Source organism: Mustelus asterias, chromosome 15 (assembly GCF_964213995.1).
Source record: "Mustelus asterias chromosome 15, sMusAst1.hap1.1, whole genome shotgun sequence".
NCBI classification, from domain to species: domain Eukaryota; kingdom Metazoa; phylum Chordata; class Chondrichthyes; order Carcharhiniformes; family Triakidae; genus Mustelus; species Mustelus asterias.
Window position 1 is genome coordinate 70,854,382 of NC_135815.1, and position 12,319 is coordinate 70,866,700.

A 12,319-nucleotide genomic window follows, 5' to 3' on the forward strand; every position below is an offset into this window, starting at 1 on the left:
TTAAAGAAAACTCATCATGAGCAGTTCAGACATAGCCAATATAAACGACTTTTCAGTATATTTACCTTGCTCTTTTGATTCAAAGGTTCAATCGTTAATGAATCAACACCAATGTCAATGATAGAACCCAACTGGAATCCATCCAGGGGGTGTGGGGCCCAGACAGGCTTTCCGTCATCCATGGTCACTTTTCAAAACTGATCACAATTCCCTGGTTAAAAAAACAAAAGAGCAAGACTGAGTTTACATATTTTATAAACACATGACATACAATTCAAAAACACCACAGTGGCAATTTAAATGGTGCCGATCAAGTATATACCTTGCAATTCTCTAGCACATCTCATGTGTGAAATGACACCTTAGAGCTTCTGGCACATGACCGCGAAGGATAAAAAGAAAACACACGAGGGAAAATGCAACAGGTTGCAAGGGACATGGCAAAGGTGGTATGTGGAGTTAGGTCGTAGATCAGTCATGGTCTCATTGAAAGGTGGTGGAACAGGCTCGAGGAACTGAATGGCCAACTCCTGTTACTGTGCTCCTACCCTGTAAATTTAAGGCAATCCTCTTTTTATTCAGTTTATAAATTTCTGTAAGAAATAGCCAAATCCATTACCATCAAATCATCACTATTTTTAACAAGTCAATTTTCATCCCATTGGGAGAAATTAATGACTCTCTTTGGCAAACCTGACACACAAGACAAGAAAAATCATCTTGATTCCATGGGTCAAGGGCCTGACTGTTAGACTTCTACTGCCTCGGGTACACAAAACGTCTCATCGAGGCTTAGTACAACACTATAGGTCTACACACAATTTAATTTACCTTTATTATAAATTGTACCAAGATCCTTCCATGGTAAAATAGTTAGAAATCTTTAATTGGGCGAATACATTGTTAGGCAAGACTTTACAACATATTAATAGCATATAATCAACATTAACTTATTTTCTAATAGCGCCTACAAATGTATCAAACCATCTCAAGGTGCTTCACAGGAGCATAATAAAAGTAAAATTACCACACAAGGGAGATATTATGTCAAATGACCAAAAGCTTGGTCAAAGAGATAGATTTTAAGGAGTATCTTAAAGGCGGTAAACAAGGTAGTGAAAAGTAGGGAGGGAATTTCAGAGCTTGGGGCCGAGACAACTGAAGGTAAAGCCACCAATGGTGCAGCGATTAAAATCAGGGATGGTCGAGAAGCCAGAATTAAATAACACATATAACTCAGTATTCCAAGGGCTGGGGGAGATTACAAAGATAGGGAGGGCAAGGCTATGGAGAGAATGAGAATCTTTAAAATCAAGATGTGGTTTGACTAGGAGCTAATGTAGGCCAGCGAGCACACGGCTGATAAGACTTGGAGAGAGTAAGAACATGGGCAGCTGAGTTTAGAATGGCAAGTTCAAAGAGGGTAAAATCGAAGTGGGCTGGAGAGCACAAGTCTTAAAACAACTAAGGCATGAATGAGGATTTCAGCTCCCAATGACCTGAGATGGGGTGAAGTTAGGCAATATTGTGGAGGCGGAAGTAGGCAGTCTTAGTGATAGCATAGTTGTGTAGACAGAAATTCATCTCGGGATCAGGTGTGACACAAAGTTGTGAACAAACTGGCTTAAATCTCAGACTGTTGCCGGGGAGTAGCAGTTTCAGAAGAGTGCTTGGAGTGGGAACACAGAAGAGAGTGACTACCCTTGACATCAAGACAGTATTTGACTGAGTGTGGAAATCGGGGTAAAACTCTCCACTGGTTGGAGTCATACCCAGCACAAACTTAAGTTGATAAGTGTTATCCCTTTGTATTGTACATTTGTTTGAGTGTACGAAAGTAAATTGAATTGATAAAGGTATGTGTACCTGTTGTAGCTTGCTCCCCACTGAAGTTCTCTCTGATAGGCACTCCTCGAGTACTAAATATTTTTGTTCTTTATAAGTACATATTAGGTCACATTCAGCGTGTTTTTTCTCTTTTCAAGAACAAAGGAAGATGGCTGTGATTGTTGGAGGTCAATCATCTCACCTCCAGGACATCACTGCAGGAGTTCCTCAGGGTAGTTCCCTTTTCCCAACCTACACCACATGATGTGTAGAGGTTCAAGGCAACAGCTCCAAAAAACCTTTTCAAGATCAATTAGGGATGGGCAATAATTGTTGCCTAGCCAGTTATGCCCACATCAAATGAATGAATAAAAAAGATGACCAAATCCAAATATTCTTCATTTCTAAACTGCACAAGAGAGAGGAGTCTGAAATAACCAGTTTAACTTTTACTGAACTATACAGAATGTTAATCCTTTGTAAGGTCTGTATTGTCCTTATTGTTCTTGGAAAGAGAAAAAAGGCACTGAATTTGACCCAACATGTTCTTGTAAAGAACAAAAACATTTAGTACTCAAGGAGTGCTTATCAGAGAGGACTTCAGCAGGGAGCAAGCTACAACAGGTACACATACCTTTATCAATTCAATTTACTCTCGTACACTCAAACAAGTGCACAATACAAAGGGATAACACTCATCAACTTAAAAGTTGATCAAATATCTGGATCAATTGCAGACTTTTATTTGTTTTTGCGTAATGGAATTTAAACTACTATCTCTGGAGCATTAGGCCCAGCCTCAGAATCACCAGTCCAGTAACATTACTATAATGCTACCACCTATGTAACACTGCAGTTGCACCAGCCCAATCTTGCCAGCACATTCCCAACATTTCTTGGGAGTCAAAGTTAAGATTTAAGCTGGAAAGCTAGAGGACTGCAAAATGCGAATAGAAAGATAAAATGCTGTTACTTGGAACTTCCTGTGAGCTTCACTGACAGAGAATTGAAGGCAAGAAAAGTTAGAGTGAAAGTGGGGCACAAAATTGAAATCATAACTAAAGCTTGGGGTTGCATTTGTAGAAAGAATGAGGATATTCAACAAAGCAATCTGTGCTTGACTTCCCCAAATGTAGGAGAGACTGCACAATGAACAGAAAATACATATACTTGTTTGGAGGATAGACTTGCAAATTATCGCTTGGGGCCATGGATAGTCTGTGGATGATAAATAGGCAAGCTTAATTGGGAAGGTGCCAGAGGAGGAAGATAGTTGGAATGATCATAGTGATTCAGGGTGTTGTGTAGGGAATGATCACTTCATAGAGTTCAGGTAGGAGCGAAGATGTGTTTGGTGGTGGGATCATTCTACGCATGATGAAAACGGCAAATGATCTTTTAAATAAGGTGACAGACTAAGGGAGACCCAACCTTGGTCTGGGAGGAGTCAAACCAAAGTGCTGGAAATAGAGGTAGACTTGCTCGAGGGTCTGTCTGCCATGGTAAAGAGAATCCTTAGACAAGTTAAAAAAGGTAACATTTTGGTAACTCTGATGTGGAAGGTGGCATCACCAGAGCACTGGGAAACTAGGAGAAGGGAATAAGTTCCTTACAGCAAGCGATACAGGGAGAACTATAATCTTAGTAGATGTGCAATTTGTTTCCAAAAAGCAAAATATGTTTTCTGGAGGAAACAGAGTTGAAGGAAAAGTATTTCAAAATTAGAAGCAGATACGAGGGGGATTTGGAAGGTGGTTTATCTGGATTGGTCAAGCCACTGTCAAGGAAGAAACAGAGAACCTGCCGACCAGCCCAGTGAGAGACGGGTGCAAAGGGATGGCACATAGAGTGGGCTGCACGGTGGTACAGTGCTTAGCACTACTGCCTCACAGCGCCAGAGACCAGAATTCAATTCCCGGCTTGGGTCACTGTCTGTACGGAGTCTGCACGTTCTCTCCATGTCTGTGTGGGTTTCCTTCGGGTGCTCCGGTTTCCTCCCACGGTCCAAAGGATGTGCTGGTTAGGTGCATTGGCCATGCTAAATTCTCCCACAGGTGCCGGCGTGTGGCAGCTAGGGGATTTTCACAGTAACTTCATTGTAGTGTTAATGTAAACCTACTTGTGACACTAATAAAATCAATCAATTAGGGGAGACATTTAGGGCAAGAAAAGTAGAATCTTCAATTTCAGAGGTTCATAAGATATAGGAGCAGAATTAGATCATTCAGCCCATCGAGTCTGAGGTTATTAGGAGACTTGTGAATGTAGGTGAATAGGGATTGAACAAATGGGAAAACAATGAGTTGAGAAAATAAATGGTACAAGAGCAGGCTGAAATAATCCATCTAATAAGGCAGCCCAGTTGTCAATCTTGGAGAGGAGGTAGAAGCAGGCTGAGAATCAGGTGTCGACATGTACACATATAGGGAGAGAGATCATCTCCAGAGGTGCTGAGATCAGCAACTATCGGGGAAGCCATGGCTTTCTGTTCAGTAGTGGGGCAATGCTCCAGCAGGAGATGGGGGTTGTCAGAGAAGGCATGACAAATCAGGAAAAGGTGTACAGATCCATCAAGACTCTCACTTGATGATACTTGGAACATCATGACTAGATGCTTCTTACCCCCACCCTGCAGTCATGTAACCTCAGTTTCTTTTTAAACTTTATTGATTTTTTTATTAAAATAACTCACAACAATTTGTCAATAAAAATGCAAAAGTGACATTTCCCACTTGTCATGTTATTGTCTCCTTTGGAAATGTCACCATCGCCTTTTGCGTCATCCCAAAGCTACAGATGTGTTAATTCTACTTCAAGGAAATTGCGTTCAGTTTCTAAACTGTTCTTGTAGAAAGTCAGTCCATTTAAGCTCCCTGCATTAGATTGACCTAATTTTCTTCTTTTCAAAGAAGTTCACTATAGGATCGTGTTTTCTCAGGATTAGGATTTCCCGTAGCCGGCTCTTTTTTGCACTGAAGCAGGAGCCACTTCCAGCTGCACTCGCCGTCCTCACAAGGATGGACTTGGATTTGCTCATGGCAAGGTTCACTGTTGTCAGCAGCATTTTCCCTCTGCCTGGTGACCGAAGGAAACTACTGCTAGACAACCCCTTTTCAACTGGTTTGATAATGAGACCAGGAATGCATTGAAGAGATTGAGTTTCTGCAGATTCACAGGGAAATAGAACAGACTGTGCAATGGAAATGAAAAATCTAATATACCCACCATCCAAAAGATGGGCTGGTTAGGTGCACTGGCCATGCTAAATTCTCCCTCAGTGTACCCAAGCTGTCACCAAAGTGTAGTGATTAGGGGATTTTCACAGTAACTTCATTGCAGTATTAATGTAAGTCTATTTGTGACAATTAAATAAACTTTACTGCTCATCTCCACAGTTCTCAATGAAAAGATCCAGAATGTAGGAAGGAAGGCTCCAGGTGGTTTTAAGAAACTGACGACAAGTGACAAGTTCAGAGAGTTAGAGGTGCTGGGGGTGTGCAAGGAGCACTCTTAGTCAAAAAGATAAGCATAATCTTTTTAAATGGTTATATTGTGAAGGGCGTATTTCAGAGCAACTTGTCACAAGTGGATGAAAGCAATAGCAGTCAACAGCTTTTAATGACGTATGTAATCATCTGGTTAAGTATTTCAGCCATTAGTTCTTAATTTGACATTCCATATTGCGCTGATCTCTCAAGCAGATTATATATTTTTTAAAACATTATAAAGTGCATTCCGTATACAAGATAAGGCACTCACTGAGATTGGCCTTGCCATTGGGAATGCTCTAATTATTACGGAGAAAATTAATTGGGATTTTGATTAATTTTCTACAATAGATTTGTCAGTCTTTCCATTTAAACTGTCAACATATTATTTAGCAGTGGCAAGTTCATTAAAAGTATATTCATGGCACTACTTCAGTGCAAGGACTTTGTGTAATTGGGATGCAACATGCATGCCAACCGAGGGACAAAGGAACGAAGCAGCTTGCCTTTATAGAGCAGTTTTCATTATCTCAGAACGTCCCAAAGTGCTGCACAACCAACCAGGTATTTCTAAGTGTAGTCACAGTTGTAATTGAAGAATGTGGCAACCATTTTGTATACAGCAAGATCCCATAAACAGCACTGTGATAACGATCAGATAATGAACTATGCAATCATCTTATTCGATGTTTACCTAGACTTTCCTGCACTGGCTTCACAATGTTGACCGAGAGACAGAGATTGGTCAAGACAAGAACTTCCATGCTCATCTTTGATTAGTGTCATGGAATCTTCTGCATTATCTGGAAGCCTCAATTTATCATGTCCAGCAATGCAGTGCAGTCTCAGTATTGCACCGAAACACCAACATGGAACATGCACTGAAGTCCATGGAGTGGGACACAAGCCCACAAAAACTTTTGACAAGAGGTATAGAGTACTGTCCTGAGCCACGGCTGACAACAGCTAATAAACTTTCGCTGCCACAGTTGGCCTACCTTCACTGTGCTGGGAATTCCTGTACTTGAGCACAACATTTACTGTTTGTACATTTCCACGTGCAGCAGTTTGTTTTGTAATTTCACTATTTCCTTACCAGAATATATTACCATTCAATTCCTGCCCTGAGATCTGAGCAGTTGTAGTTACTAAGGACCAAATTCACTTTGCATCTTTTAAAGAGCAAGCAACATAGCCAAAAAAAACTTTATCAGGTCTGAACAGAGGAAACAATGCTTCATTTCAATGAATCTCAAGTATTGAATGCCCATTGCTAGTAGAAATACCAGTAGTATTGCTACATGTATTACACACTAAAACAGGACTCTGCCTGGTTCATAGACTTAATGCATCAGTTCACCTTTTTATTCTTCAACATTTTACTTTTTTTTAAACTTGAAAACTTATTTTAAACTCATCAAAAGTGAGGCCCCAAAATGCAACTGCATTAAAAAAGCCAGTTTTACCTTATAGTGGCAAGGAAAGCATTAAATGGGCACATGATTTGGCTCTTCTTCATGAATGTAATCTACAGTGATTGAAATGAATGGGCAGTATTAATGAAGTCCACTGTTCCAGTGGATCTGTAAAACTTACTGACATAAATAATGGCTGGCCCTGCCACCAGAAACTTGCAGCTAAAAACAATGGCTGCTGGGTGGATCAGCAACAAAGCAAAGCACTGATTTATGGACCTGATAAACAAAGAACAAATTTACAAAATGTATCAGTCTTCAAGTTTTGCCTAGTACAGCGACTACAGCTTTAATTGCAGTGTAAAAATCAGCTGCAAACAGCCCAAGAATCAGACATAGAATGTTTGCATTTTGTTATTAAAATTAAACTGAATTGGACTAGCTCCATTCAAGGAACAAGAACATTTGTAATCGCTCCAAAGGCTTAGATTACGTCAGCTTGCCCCAACTGTTAGAACAGCGTCTTTCAAGTCAAAAGACTGCGGAATCAAGTTCCACATCTGCATGTGAGTATATAATCTGAGTGTACAAAAGCATAGTGGTTATATTACTGGGCAAGTAATTCCCTAATGGCAACTTGAGAATGAGTTCAGATATTTTTTTTGACTGCAGCAATTGCGGAAGGCAGCTTACCAAGCACAACTAGGGATGGGCAATAAATGCTGCCCTTCTTGATAACGTCAAGACCTCAAAAGTTAATTTTAAAAAAACAAATTCCACTTAGCTCCATGTTGGAGATGCCATGAATTCTTGGCACAGTCTACCTGCGCAGGTGGTTCAAATAGATGCAGGGGGCTCTCCTCGTGCCAGTCCTCCCTCAAACAATTAAAAACAAATCAACAGCTTACTGTTCTCAACATGGCTTCTGGGGTTTTACTACTTGAAAAATGGTTGCCAATTTTCATCTGACATTTTTTTTTAATTCAGCCAAGTGTTTGAAGTACAGAAGCATATCACAATGTTTAAGAATTTCCAAAGGAAGCTATTGAGAAATTCATACAAAGGGATTCTGTTTCCCACTCTATCTTCATGGGCAAGAACTCACTAATCTCAGGCTCAACAACCTCAAATTCAGAAAGACTGGAGTTTGATCAGTTAAAACATTGTCGCTTACCAGTGCAGAACTCTGATGCACTTCCTGCTACTATACCAAGCAGGGCCACACTAACCTGAAGGACGTCAGCCTGTCAAAGAGTATTCGTTGCCATGTACGAACAATCCCATTGACAGACCTATTAATGATGGAGTCGTGTTGATTGGTCAGTCACTAACACTGTGCCTTTGAATACTGGAGTACCATGGCTCAAGCATCGGGTTACCAAGTTTTTTTACAAAGCATGTTTCAAACATGGCTCTCTGACAGCCTCTGCATTTGAAAGTAATCATGTAAGCACTCAGATCTTTGTCAGACCCACTTGAAAAGCCTATATATAAATTCCATTGTCACATAATTCTTCTTGTAAAATTAAACTATAACTGGACAAATTAAAATATGGCACAAATGAACTAGTGAGTTAAATTTCTGAAACTCACATTCTTGCCTTGAGAAACAAGCTAATGGCATTTCAACCTCAGGATTTTGTTCAACAATTTCAGGATTTGGAGTGAATAGAAGACTGTGGTTACGCTCTGGCCAAATTGTTTGGTGTTGAAGTTCACACTCAGCTCATCAATTGCACATTGTTAGGTGTCAGCCTTGGCTCAGTAGTACTTAGTCCTGTCTCCGAGTCAGAAGGTGTTGGGTTCAACCACCAATCCAGCATATAATGAAGAGCGACACTCTTGTACTTCACTGAGGAAATGCTGCAAGTCAGATGAGACATTAAAAATCAAGATTTGGCTACTCTCTCAGGTGGACATAAAAGACCTGAGAGGATTATTTCAGAAGAGATTGCCACAGAGTCCAAACTACATTAACCCCTCAACCAACATCATCAAAACAATGTCATAATCACTACCTTTAGTCCAGCCTTGCATGGCGCACAAATTAGCTGTCATCAATCTGACACTACAACACGGACTACATCTCAAAAATACTTCTTCAGCTGTGAAGCAATTTGGGATGTTCTGAGGCCATGTAAATTTGAGTTCTTTATTTCCTTCCTTTACTGAACAGCATGACACTTGATGGTAATTTTAAAGGAAGCAATAGCAGATCTTTATAGAGTGCTGCAGCGCATCCAAAAGTCAGGAGCTCTGCCTTTGCTTCATTTCTACATTTGGTTCAACTATTTGGTTCTATTTGGCACTTAAAACAAAAGCGCAGATTTGTTCTGTTGCTCACCCACTGACTGGTTAGATTCCAAGTCATGATGTGGAGATGCCGGCGTTGGACTGAGGTAAACACAGTAAGAAGTCTCACAACACCAGGTTAAAGTCCAACAGGTTTATTTGGTAGCAAAATCCACTAGCTTTCGGAGCGCTGCCCCTTCGTCAGGTGACGGCAGCGCTCCGAAAGCTAGTGGATTTTGCTACCAAATATACCCGTTGGACTTTAACCTGGTGTTGTGAGACTTCTTACTGTAGATTTTAAGTAAACAGTGGGAAACTAAAACATTCATTGATGCCTGAGCAAGCTTCATACAAGGATACGTGCCACCTCATCTCTTCAACTTGGAAAGATTCGTCTCACTTCATCAATATAGGAAGACATGATGTGAGACAAAGTGAAGATGAAGAGTTGACCATGGACAATGGAATATAGAGAAGGGCGAGAAGTAGTAATTGTGGTTTCTGGATTTTTTCATTATAGACGCACACAAGCAAATAACACACCAAGGGAGTCCTAGAATCATACAGCACAAAAAGGAGGCCATTTGGTCTATCACACTTGTGATGGCTCACACAGGTACCACTTAGTCCCACACTACCACTACTCTCTCATCTTTTGAAAGTTACTGAGTCTGCTTCCACCAGCCTTTCAGGTTATGTATTCAAGAGCACAACACGAGTGTCTAAAACATTTCTCAACTCCCCTGGCCACTTTGTCAATTATTTTAAATGTGTCCTCCAGTTAACTGACACTTCTGCCAACAGAAACCATATCCCCATATCTACCCTATCAAAACTCCTTGATGGAAAAGATCCTGCTCTATTAAGAATGACTGAATTGGTTAAATAAACAGCTTTGACCTCAAAGGGAACAATAATCTGAAATTAGTAACGCAGGAAGCACAAAAACTAAACTGCTTGGCAATAATAAAGTTACTGCATTAGCATTGAGTACACTACACTAACAATGCAACACAAACAGAAAGCAATGACTATTGGATTCCATCCAAGCCTTTCACATGGGTCGACACATGGAGATTACGAGACAGTCTCTCTCCAAATAATGCTCATGCAATCTTTTTCCCATCATAGCACAAAGATAGAATCAGACAATGTTGACAGAACAGAAGAAATCCATTTGGTCTGGAGTGCCTGTTACAACTCTCTGAAAAAGCAATCTAATAGTCCCACTCCCCACCTTGACCCCATTACTCAGCAAATCTTTCCCATTCAGATAATTATCCAATTCCATTTTGAAAGCCACAAATGAGTCTGCCTCCGCCACACACTCAGGCAGTACATTCCAGGTCCTGACCACTCACCACATAATAGTTTTGCTCCATGCCACCTGGGTTCTTTATTGCCATTCACAGTACATTTGTGTCCACTGGTTCTCGACCCTTCCGCCAATGAGAACAGATTCTCTCTCTCAATTCTGTCCAGACCCTTCATGATCAAATCTCCTCTTGACCTTCTGTACTCCAAGGAGAACAGACTCAGCTTCTCCAATTTATACACATAATTGAAATCCTTCATCCCTAGAACCATTCTTGTGATTATTTTTCTGTAATGCCTTCACATCCTTCCTAAAGTGTGGTACTCAGAAATGGACATAATGCTCCAGTACAGGCCAAGCCTGTGTTTTATTAAGGTTCACTATCTCCCTACCTCAATTAATGAAGTCCAGGGTTCCATTTGATTGCAGGTCTCTCTGTTCCCAAATGAATGTTCTGGTTTCTTGTCATTCTTCCCACCAAATCATATTGCTTCAAACTACTCTGTTACATGTCTGCCATTCCACCAGCCTATGGCTGTAAGTCCATCATTGCCCTGCACAAATTTCACAAGACTTCAAAGTTTTGTGTCAGCTGCAAATTTTAAATCACGTTCTGCACACCCAAATCAACATTATTAAGACACAATCAAAAAAAGCAGTGGTGCCGATACCAATACCTCAGGAACATCACTTTCTTCCAGTCTGAAAACAACCATTCACAAATTCTCTCAGTTTCCTGTCTACTGCCACCATTCCTTTTATTCATAGAATCCCTACAGTGCAGGAGGCCATTTGGCCCATCGAGTCTGTACCAACCACGCTCCCACCCAGGCCCTATTCCCGTAACCCCACACATTTACGCTGCTAATCTCCCTGATCCATTTAGCATGACCAATCAACCTAACCAGCACATCTTTGCCCACAGGTTTTCATTCTGACAACCAGCCTGATATGTGGCATCTTAATAATGGTCTTTTGGAAATCCACGTACACCACACTGACATTACCCTAATCAACCCTGTTACCTAGCAAAGTTTGACACGACTTGCCTTTAACAAATCCTTTCTGGCTTTCCTTAATTAACACATACTGGTCCAGGTGAGTATTAATTTAGTCCTGGATTGTTTCTAAAAGCTTGCCCACCACCAAGGTGAAATGCACAAGTCTGTAGTTACTGGGCTTTTCCTTGCACACATCTTTTGAAGAGTATTTGCAATTCTCTAGTCCTCTGGCACCATCCCTGTATCAGAGGAAGATTATGGAAGATGGAAGACTATGGCCAGCATCATTGCAGTTTCCACTCTTACCTCCTTCCGTATCTTCAGATGCATCTGATCTGGTCCTGGTAACTCATCAACTTTCAAGCACAGACACCTTTCTAATATCTTCTCTATCAATTTTTAGCCTATCCAACTTTTCAACTAGGCGGCACGGTAGCACAGTGGTTAGGGGCGGCACGGTAGCACAGTGGTTAGCACTGCTGCTTCACAGCTCCAGGGACCTGGGTTCGATTCCCGGCTTGGGTCACTGTCTGTGTGGAGTTTGCACATTCTCCTCGTGTCTGCGTGGGTTTCCTCCGGGTGCTCCGGTTTCCTCCCACAGTCCAAAGATGTGCATGTTAGGTTGAGTGGCCATGCTAAAATTGCCCCTTAGTGTCCTGAGATGCGTAGGTTAGAGGGATTAGTGGGTAAAATATGGAGGGGTATGGGGGTAGGGCCTGGGTGGGATTGTGGTCGGTGCAGACCTGATGGGCCGAATGGCCTCTTTCTGTGCTGTAGGGTTTCTATGATTCTATGAACTACTTCCTCTTTCATTGTGACATGGGCAACATTGTCTTCTTTAAAAGACAATTATAAGACTAAATAAGTAAATCTCTTTCTAAAAATGAGTAATTGTGGACATGTGGCAGGACTGCAACACCTTGAAACACAACAGCAAGTTGTTTATCTCAACAACGCTACAAAAATGTTCCTCCATCCCTA

General features: G+C 41.1%; 1 protein-coding gene and 1 pseudogene across 5 annotated transcripts in view; both read right to left on the reverse strand.

The window, feature by feature from the left end:
• The window catches only part of LOC144504557 (unconventional myosin-VI), a 226,968-nt gene that overhangs the window by 141,698 nt on the left and 72,951 nt on the right, over positions 1-12,319 (reverse strand). For all 5 annotated transcript variants that reach the window (XR_013499667.1, XM_078230067.1, XM_078230065.1 and 2 more), the window contains exon 2: positions 66-211. Coding sequence is in view for 4 of the 5 variants with exons in the window: in XM_078230067.1 (XP_078086193.1) it covers positions 66-182 (117 nt within the window). In the remaining variant the exon portion in view is untranslated. The remainder of the gene's footprint in view (positions 1-65; positions 212-12,319) is intronic.
• LOC144504834 (large ribosomal subunit protein bL33m pseudogene) lies at positions 4,706-4,891 on the reverse strand (annotated as a pseudogene).